This window comes from Dipodascopsis tothii (assembly GCF_038497935.1).
Source record: "Dipodascopsis tothii strain CBS 759.85 unplaced genomic scaffold V1510scaffold_6, whole genome shotgun sequence".
Taxonomy (NCBI): domain Eukaryota; kingdom Fungi; phylum Ascomycota; class Lipomycetes; order Lipomycetales; family Lipomycetaceae; genus Neoaidaea; species Neoaidaea tothii.
Genome location: NW_027117990.1, coordinates 474,726 through 483,784, shown reverse-complemented (window position 1 = coordinate 483,784; position 9,059 = coordinate 474,726). Strand labels below are relative to the sequence as shown.

Sequence of the window (9,059 nt, the reverse complement as noted above, 5' to 3'; positions counted from 1 at the left end):
CCCGGGCGGCCCCCCCCCCCCCCCCCCCCCCCCCGCGCCCCCCCCCCGCCCGGGGCCCCCCCGCCGGAGGCTCGTCCACGCCCGAGCTCGCTGCGGCTATATGCCTAGCCTCTGGCGGCGACTCCGTCGAGGGTGGCCCTGCGGGCAGCCTGACTGCGCCCACGGCAGCCGCCCGCAGGGCGCACCCCCGACGGAGTCGCCGCCGGAGGCTCGTCCACGCCCGGGCTCGCTGCGGCTATATGCCGAGCCTCCGGCGGCGACTCCGTCGAGGGTGGCCCTGCGGGCAGCCTTACTGCGCCCAGGCAGCCGCCCGCAGGGCGCACCCCCGACGGAGTCGCCGCCGGAGGCTCGTCCACGTCCGAGCCCGCTCGGGCGGCCCTGCGGCGCGAGCCACTGGCCTTGGCCGCAGCCGCCGGCCCACACGGCCGCCAGCAAGCCGCAGTAGCGCGGTGCGGCGCGGCGCCACGTGACTATAAAAGGGCTGCGGCCGCACCTCGCTCCCCACCGACACCACGAGGTAAGAAGCCAGAGATCGACAGGCTTACAGCAGGAACAATGGGAACGATTGGATCGTACGTGGTGGCCGGGCTGACAGAGGTCGGGCTGGTGACGCTGGCCAAGGCGCCGCGGGACGCGCACCTGCTGTGTCTGCAGCGGTTCCTGCGGATGTTTGGCTTTGGCCAGTCGATGCTCGTCCTGGCGCTGTTCTTCCGCGCGCTGGGGTTCAACGAGCGGCAGACGGGCCTGTTCATGTCGCTGACGCTGGCCGGCGACATGGTGCTGTCGCTGGTGCTGACGGTGGTGGCGGACGGCGCGGGCCGGCGGCGGGTGCTGGCGGCCGGCTCGGTGCTGATGGCCACGTCCGGCGTCGTGTTCTCGTACGCGTCGGCGTACGGCGCGCTGCTGGCGGCGGCAGTGGTGGGCGTGATCTCGCCCAGCGGCAACGAGGTCGGGCCGTTCCGGGCGATTGAGGAGTCGACGCTGGCGCACCTGGTGCCGCTGGCGGACCGGTCGGACGTGTACGCGTGGTACGCGCTGATCGGGCAGGCGGGCACGGCGCTGGGCGCGTTCTCGGCCGGCTGGCTGGTGCAGTGGCTGCAGGACGTGCGGCGCTGGCCGGAGCTGGCGTCGTACCGGCTGGTGTTCCTGATCTACACGGTGCTGGCGGTGCTCAAGCTGGCGGCGACCGTGGGCATGTCGTCGGCCAGCGAGGCCGACGCGTGGCACGCGGCGCGCGCGACGCCGGAGCCGGAGGACATCCCGCTGGGCGCGGTGGCGATGGACGCGGAGCCGGCCGCGCCGCACACCTTCGACGACGACGACCTCAAGGACGCGCCGGTCGCGGCGGGCGCGCCGTCCGCGGCGGCGGCCGCCGCCGCCGACGACCGCGCGCTGCGCCTCGAGATGCAGACGCTCGACCCCGTCGCGCGCCCGTCGTGGGTCCGCCGGCTGCTGCCGGCCGTCCCGGCGGCGTCGCGGCTGGTCCTCCTCCAGCTGGTCGTGCTCTTCGCCCTCGACTCGTTCGGCTCCGGCATCGGCTCGCAGACGTGGATCTCTTACTACTTCTCCGAGCGCTTCGACGTCGCCGAGGGCCGCATCGGCTCCATCCTCTTTGTCACCAACATCGTGGCCGCGCTGTCGGCGCTGGTCGCCTCGTCCATCTCGAAGCGCATCGGCCCGGTGCTGACCATGGTCGGCACCCACCTGCCGTCCTCGGTCGTCCTCGGCCTCTTCGGCCTGGCCGGCTCGCAGGGCCTGGCCACCGTCCTCCTCGTCGTGCGCTCGTGCACCCAGAGCATGGACGTCGCGCCCCGCCAGGCCTTTCTGTCGGCCGTCGTGTCCAAGGCCGAGCGCACGGCCGTCATGGGCGTCGTCAACGTCTTCCGCACGCTCGCCAGCATGGGCGGCCTGGGCCTCATGGGCGCGCTGGCCTACGGCCACCACATGTCGCTCGCGTTCGTCATCGCCAGCGCCTGCAAGGTCGTCTACGACCTGGCCATCCTGTACTCGTTCCGCCGGACCCAGCTGCACGAGCGCTAGCCGTCGTTCCGCACTCTGTGCCGGCGTGTTCGCGCTGGGTCTAGTAGCTAGCTAATCCACCGTATTCCCCAATGACCGACCACCACCAGACGCTGGCAGCCAAGTTCGCGGCCGCGCTGGCCGCCGAGCGCGCCGAGGACGTGGCGCAGGCCCAGACGCTGCTGGCGACGCTGCCGGCCAAGGCGCTGGCGCGGCGCGGCCTGGCGGTGCTGAATCTGGCTGTGGCCAATGTGCGGACGACCGTGGGCGGCGGCGTCGTGGTCGAGCTCGAGCCGGACGCCGCGTTCGCGCCCGAGGGGCCGGACACGGCGCAGGCGGCGGCCATCCGGGCGGGCGACATTGTGGTGAGTGCGTGGGCGCGCGATGGCTGATGGCAGGCGGTGGAACGGATGCCGTCGGCGACGGAGAAGCGGCGGCCGCGGGGCGCGAAAAACGGCCGATCCGGCGACGGCGCGGCCGCAGACACGGCCGGCGGCGGCCGGCGCGTCGAGGGCGTCGTCGCGCGCGTCGGCCACCCGCCCGGCGCGGTCGTGGTGGCCGTGGACGAGCGTGACGCCGACCAGGCCGCCGACCTGGACGGCCGGCTGTGGGTCGTCAAGCTCGCCAACAACGCCACGTACGCCCGGCTGGCCGACACGATGGCGCGGCTGGACGCGCTGCGGGCGCCCACGCGGCTGCAGCAGGTGCTGCTCGGCACGGCGACGGCCACGGACGACAGCGCAGACGGCGCGGCCGTGGCCGTCCTCGACGGCGGGCTCAACGCGTTCCAGCGCGCGGCGGTCGCGCTGGCGACCGGGCCCAGCGAGCTGGCCATCGTGCACGGCCCGCCGGGCACGGGCAAGACGGCCACGGTGGTCGAGATCGTGCGGCAGCTCGCCGGGCGCGGGCAGCGCGTGCTTGTGTGCGCGCCGTCCAACGTCGCGGCCGACACGGTGCTCGAGCGGCTGCACGGCACGCTCGACGCCGGGCGGCTGCTGCGCGTGGGCCACCCGGCGCGGCTGCTGCCGGCCACGCGGGCGCATTCGCTGGACCTGCTCCTGCGGACGTCCGAGGCCGGCGCGCTGGCCCGCGACATCGCGGCCGAAATCGACGGCCTGCTGGCGTCGGTGCGCAAGACGCGCTCCGGCCGCGAGCGCGGCGACGTCTACAGGACCGTGCGCGCGCTGCGCAAGGAGTACCGCGTGCGCGAGCAGCGCGCGCTGCGGGAAATGCTGACGGCGGCCGGCGTGGTCGTGTGCACGCTCCACGGCGCCGGCACGCGGTTCCTGCAGGGCATCGAGTTCGACGCGATCGTGATCGACGAGGTCTCGCAGGCGCTCGAGGCGCAGTGCTGGATCCCGCTGCTGCAGCACCCGGAGGCGCGGCGGCTGGTGATCGCGGGCGACAGCCGGCAGCTGCCGCCGACGATCAAGGCGGCCAAGAACACGGCCACGCTCGGGCGCACGCTGTTCGACCGGCTGGAGGCCGTGCACGGGCGCGCGCAGACGCGGCTGCTGGCCGTGCAGTACCGCATGCACGCGGACATCATGGCGTTCCCGTCGGCGGCGCTGTACGGCGGCCAGCTGGTGGCCGCGGACGCGGTGGCCGGCATCACGCTGGCGGACCTGCCCGGCGTCGCGGCCACCGACGCCACCACGGCGCCGGTGGTCTGGCTGGACACGCAGGGCGGCGACTTTGACGAGACGGTGCCGGCGGACGACGCGGACTCGCGGTCGAACGACCTCGAGGCCTGGGCGGTCGTGCGCCACGTGGCGGAGCTCGTCGGCGCGGGCGTGGCGCCCGCCGACATCGGCGTCGTCTCGCCGTACAGCGCGCAGGTCGCGCTGGTCGCCCGGCGCGTGCGCGCGTGGCTGGCCCGGCACGCGCCCGCGGCCGACGGCGCCGCGCCCGCGCTCGAGGTCGCCACCGTCGACGGCTTCCAGGGCCGCGAGAAGGAGGCCATCGTGCTGACGCTCGTGCGGTCCAACGCCGACGGCGCCGTGGGCTTCCTGGCCGAGGACCGCCGGCTGAACGTGGCCATGACGCGGCCGCGGCGCCACCTGTGCGTCGTGGGCGACATGGAGACGCTCGCCCGCGGCACCACGTTCCTGCGCCGGTGGACCGACTGGGCCGGCGAGCACGCGGACCTGGTCTACCCCGACGTCGGCGACGTGCTCGCGTTCGCCATGGCCGAGGGCGACGCCGTGTGATGTACATACAGTGCTTTGCCTAACATACATTATGGTACATGCCGGCCGCGCCGGCCGGCCGCACGCTCAGCGCGCGGCCTTGGCCGCCTGCGCGCCGGCCTCCCGCCGCGAGGCGTCCTCGAGCAGCGCCGTGTCGACGGCGGCGGCGGGCAGATGCACGTAGCGGACGACCGATCCGCGGATGAAGACGTTCTTGACGGCGGACTGCGTCAGCACGCACCGGCGACAACCTACCAGATGGGGGTACTTGATCTCGTCGACGACGCTGATGTCGTCCAGCTTGATGTTGAGGTACTGGTCGACCGACTTGAGCGTGCCGGTGATGGCGAGATCGTTCTTGAGCTGCCGGGTTAGCGTGCGCCCGGAGGGCTGGCTGGCGGCGCTGGGCGCGGCGACGGCCGGCGCGACGGCTGCGCGCCCGCGCTGGCCAGCGCCGGCGGCTGCCGGGCTGGATGCCGTCCGCCGCGCCGCCGCGGTTGCCGCGCCGCCATCGTTCGTACCTCGACCGTCACCTGTCTGTCAGCGCTGCGGATCCGGGCCACGGCCGGCGGCGGCCGGCCGCGCCATCGCCTGGACGGCCACATACCTGCTGCTCGATGAGCGTCTTGAAGAACGAGAAGAAAAGCATCGCGCACGGGTTGATCGCGGTCGTCGCAGGATTTTCGAATTTTTTGCAGCCGGGGAGAGTCCCAAACGGGCAGGTTTGCCAGACGGGGCTAGCGGCGCGGGCGCGCGCGCCGCACGGCGTGCGGCGGGTCACGTGGCATGCGCACGTGATGCGCGTCACGTGCGCTCGCGTCGGGTGGAGCACGCCAGCGCCGGCGGCCTGCACGACAGCGCCAGACGGCTAGCGCAGCCAGTCTGGCCCGCTCGGCCACGTCGGCTGATCCGCGGCGGCCAATCGCACGCCGACGCCACACGCGCTCCGCTCCAGCCACCGGCCGGCACGCGGCGCGCATCCGCCTCCTCCGCCACAGCTCGAGCAGGTCACCGTCCGGCCAGCGACGCGCGCCAGCCGCACGCGGCTAGCGACCTGCCCCACACGGCGTAGCTCTCGAGCCCGCGCACCGCGCGCGGTCTAGCCGCGACCCGCCCGCCGATAGTGCCGGCAGCCGCGGCCAAGCAGCCACGGCAGCCACGACAAGCCCGCGCCAGCACACACTAGGCCCGCACTAGCACCGCTAGCCGCGGCCCAGCCGGTGGGGTCCTGCACGCCAGATTGCCCAATTTGTGCACTCTGTCCCTCCGACCGCTCTCGGCTGTGGCTGTCGGCAAGGTCGGCGTGCGTGGCGGTGCGGCATTACCGACGACGCGCAGCGGGTGCTGGCAGTCGCGGACCCGCTGTTGCCGCGCAGCAGAGCGCGCTGGCGCGGGCGCGCTGCGCGGGCGCTGCCGGCCGCCAGGCACGGGTGGCTGGCGGGACCGTGCCGGGCTGGCGAGGGGACCGCACGGCCGGCGGCCAGCGGTGGCCAGCGGTCCACCGGGCGCCTGCAGGTCCGGGCGGGGACCGATCGCCGCGTAGCCCCAGCGGTGCGGCGCGCGCCGCACCGTTGGAACGCCCGTCAGCCGCAGCACCCCCCTACATGTCAGCCGCCCCCGTGCGCAACGGCCGAGCGCATCGCCGGCCGGCCGGCCGGCCGCTCTTAAGGCCAGGGCAGCCCGCCGCGGCCGGCCGGCCGTCGCTGGGCCCCCCGGCGCGGCCGGCGGCGGCGGCGAGGCGGCCGGCGGGCCGCGGGCGCCACGTGTGGCGTCGCGCGCGCCACATGTGGCCGTGGCGCGCCTCGGACCTTCCGCCGGCGCCAGCACTAGGGGCCCCCGGCGCCGCCCCAGCAGCGCCCGCGGTGCGGTGGCCGCGGTCTCGCGACCGGCCAGCCACTAGGACCGCAGGATCAGATCAGCGGCACGGTCACCGGCCATCGGCCCTAGGCCCGACGCAGGCGCGGCCGTGGCGTCGTGGCTCAGGAAGGCATATCGCAGGCCGGCGGACGATACTGCGGCGGATATCATATCAGCACTGGCACTAGCCCAATCGGACGCGGCCGCCCGTCCACGGCACGGTTGCGCCCGCAACCGTCGCGCCGCGCGCGCCCTGGTGCGGCCGCTAGGCCGCGCACGGCAACCTGGTGGCCACCCGGCGCCGGTAGTGCATGGACAGGCCAGAGCATTCCCGTTACCGGCACTGGCGTCACCCACAGATCGTTATCTACGCGGCCAGACACTATCGATCGGTCCTAGGCGCAAGCGGCGTGCAGCAGCGCCAGTGGTAGCTGTGGCGCAGGCAGTGGTCCTGCCTGCGGGAATCGTGTCCGCGGCCGGCTGCACTGGTCGAATGCGCCATAGTGCGCGCCGCCAGCGTCGCCTAGCCGCCAATCTCCTGACCGATAGACGGTTATAGGCTGGCAGAGCACGGCGAGTGCCAGTGACCCAGCTTGCTTGCCGCCAGTTCTATATATTATTTTTTGGATCTGCCGTACATTTCGCTCTCTTTTTTCGTCCCCATCCACAGCATTCGTCTTCCCTAGGCTTCGACACACTCGTTCATCAGCATCGGCTGCGGACGACGACACGAACTCTTTGGACAGGCGTGTTCAGTTTGGCTATCGACTCGCTTTCGCCGGCAGACGAACCGACACGGAGAACCCCACCCACAGGATGTCTGAGTACAACATGTCGGGCTACACGCCCGAGCAGCTCGCCTGGGCTCGCCAGGAGGAGTTTGACGAGCGCGGACGTGAGTGGTCGCGGAAGTTCTACCTGACCTACAACATCATTGTTGTGGGCTTCTTCCTGCTCGCCGTGGTCTCGCACTTCTACATCATCCAGTTCCGCAAGACGGTCCGCCGCATGTCGGAGAAGACGCCGCTGCTGGGCGGCGCGGCCCCGAAGCTGTCGACCTTCACCAAGCTCTACCGCAAGACGGAGTCGATTCTGATCTACCAGCCGCGCGGCCGGTACTCGGAGTCGTGGGGCACCATGCTCATCATCGCCGGCTACCTCGCCCTGAACCTGGTGTACATCTTTGTGCACGGCGGTGCCAGCAGCAAGCAGATCTTCGCCAACCGCATCGGTCTGGTGTCGATCGTCAACATGCCGCTGCTGTTCCTGCTCGGCTCCAAGACCGGCCTGCTGGTCCAGTGGACCGGCTGGTCGCACGAGGGCTACATCATCCTGCACCGCCACGTCGGCCGCGTGGTCTGCATCACTGCCATCGCGCACGTCTTTGCGTACTGCGACGTGATCCCCATCTGGGTCCGCGTCAAGATCAACAACGAGGCCATCGTCGGACTGATTGCGACGACGTGCTTTGGCATCATCCTGTTCACTTCGCTGGCGCCGCTCCGCAACCGTCTGTACGAGATCTTCCTGTACGCGCACGTGTACTTCCTGGTCCTGCCCCTGCCGTTCCTGTTCTTCCACTGGGTCCGCACCAAGCCCTATGTCGTGACGTGCGCGGTCATCTTTGTGTGGGACCGCATCGTGCGCTTCAAGAACGCGCACCGCGTGATCGGCACGACCCGCAACCTGTCGGGCGACACGGTCAAGCTGATGCTCAACGTCAAGTCGTCGTTCTCGGAGATCCACTGGACCACCGGCCAGTACGTCTACATCTCGATCGCCAACCTGGCCAAGTTCCAGGCGCACCCGTTCACGATCGCGTCGCCGCCCAGCGCCGACACGCTCGACCTGGTCATCCGCGCGCGCAAGGGCTTCTCGCGGAAGCTCTTCGACTCGGACGCCGAGCACCACGAGGTTGTCATGCACGGCCCGTACGGCACGGCCGCCAACTTCGACGGCTACGCCAAGGTCATCCTGATGGCCGGCGGCGCGGGTATCTCCTACGCGTACCCCGAGGCTATTGAGCTCGTCCGCACCGCGAACGCGCTCAACAACACGCCCCCGGAGATCGACTTCCTCTGGGTCGTGCCCGACCGCTCGTTCGGCGACTGGGTCGACCTCGACTCGGAGAAGTACGGCGTCGACTTCAAGCTCTGGGTCACCAAGGAGCAGGGCCGTCCCGACGTCCAGAAGTACGTCCGCGACTCGATCCGCAAGACCGTCGACGAGTACGGCAACAACCCCAACGTCGGCATTGCCGTCGGTGTCTGCGGTCCCGCCCCGATCGTTCTCGCCACCCGCAACGCCTGCTCGGACATGCTGTGGGAGGGTGTCAATGTCGAGTTCCACTCGGAGTCCTTCGGCTGGTAATCGGCTCTGCATTGCTCCCCATGCATTTTGGCTTTGGTTCATGAGTGATTGGCGCGGGTGCAGGTGCAGTCCCTGCCGCCGGTGAGGCGGCCGCGCCGTGCTCGGCCAGCAAAAATTTAATTGTTTAATCTATGTTATTGTATAGGGGACGAATGACTGATGAATGACGAACGAACTAGACATTTTGGAGTCGTTGCGGATTGGTGTTGATGAAGCATTGGGGAGGTCGTTTCTGTTTTGAATTACTTTGATCTTTTATTTAACATTGTTAATGGCCATAATTGATAATCTGATAATTGTATTCTTGGTGCTTGAATTTATTGACCGGATAACTATTTTGGTATGTCTTATGTTTCTTTTCGGAGGATTGGATCATCACTTTTGCCATTACATACACTGTTAATAGAGGATCGTTAGATGGTATATAAGAATAGAAGAGGTAAATTAAGCAGTCCATCCGACGGCCGAGGAAAAAAAAATAAATGACGTTGATTGAGCCGTTGTAGGCCGCGGGGCGGTTGTAGAGGTGTGCCGGTTTGTAGACGCGTAGCGAGTAAATGGCGGCCGTAGGGAGCTTGCGTAGAGCTGCCTGGAAGAATGAGCTCGCGGTGGAGTCGCGGCTGG

The 9,059-nt window shown here is 69.9% G+C and overlaps 4 protein-coding genes across 4 annotated transcripts; 3 read left to right on the top strand and 1 right to left on the bottom strand.

Annotated features, from left to right (window-relative positions):
- The first annotated feature begins 516 nt into the window (after positions 1–516).
- V1510DRAFT_391081 (major facilitator superfamily domain-containing protein) lies at positions 517–2,115 on the top strand. Its single transcript, XM_066931769.1, has one exon. The coding sequence runs from the start codon at positions 556–558 to the stop codon at positions 2,038–2,040; it is 1,485 nt and encodes a 494-aa protein (XP_066790630.1). The 5' UTR covers positions 517–555; the 3' UTR covers positions 2,041–2,115.
- V1510DRAFT_374843 (P-loop containing nucleoside triphosphate hydrolase protein) lies at positions 2,090–4,267 on the top strand. The gene is made up of 2 exons (XM_066931535.1): positions 2,090–2,384; positions 2,418–4,267. Exons 1-2 carry the CDS (start codon positions 2,112–2,114, stop codon positions 4,227–4,229), a joined length of 2,085 nt encoding a protein of 694 aa, XP_066790629.1. The 5' UTR covers positions 2,090–2,111; the 3' UTR covers positions 4,230–4,267.
- On the bottom strand, positions 4,227–4,891 carry V1510DRAFT_428903 (uncharacterized protein). The gene is made up of 4 exons (XM_066935290.1): positions 4,816–4,891; positions 4,730–4,741; positions 4,464–4,571; positions 4,227–4,433 (listed from the first exon to the last, which is right to left on the bottom strand). The coding sequence occupies exons 1-4, from the start codon at positions 4,855–4,857 to the stop codon at positions 4,296–4,298; spliced, it is 300 nt and encodes a 99-aa protein (XP_066790628.1). The 5' UTR covers positions 4,858–4,891; the 3' UTR covers positions 4,227–4,295.
- A 1,838-nt stretch (positions 4,892–6,729) lies between these two features.
- Positions 6,730–8,931, top strand: V1510DRAFT_412915 (FAD-binding domain-containing protein). Its single transcript, XM_066933155.1, has one exon. It carries the CDS (start codon positions 6,882–6,884, stop codon positions 8,433–8,435), a length of 1,554 nt encoding a protein of 517 aa, XP_066790627.1. The 5' UTR covers positions 6,730–6,881; the 3' UTR covers positions 8,436–8,931.
- The last annotated feature ends 128 nt before the right edge of the window (positions 8,932–9,059 follow it).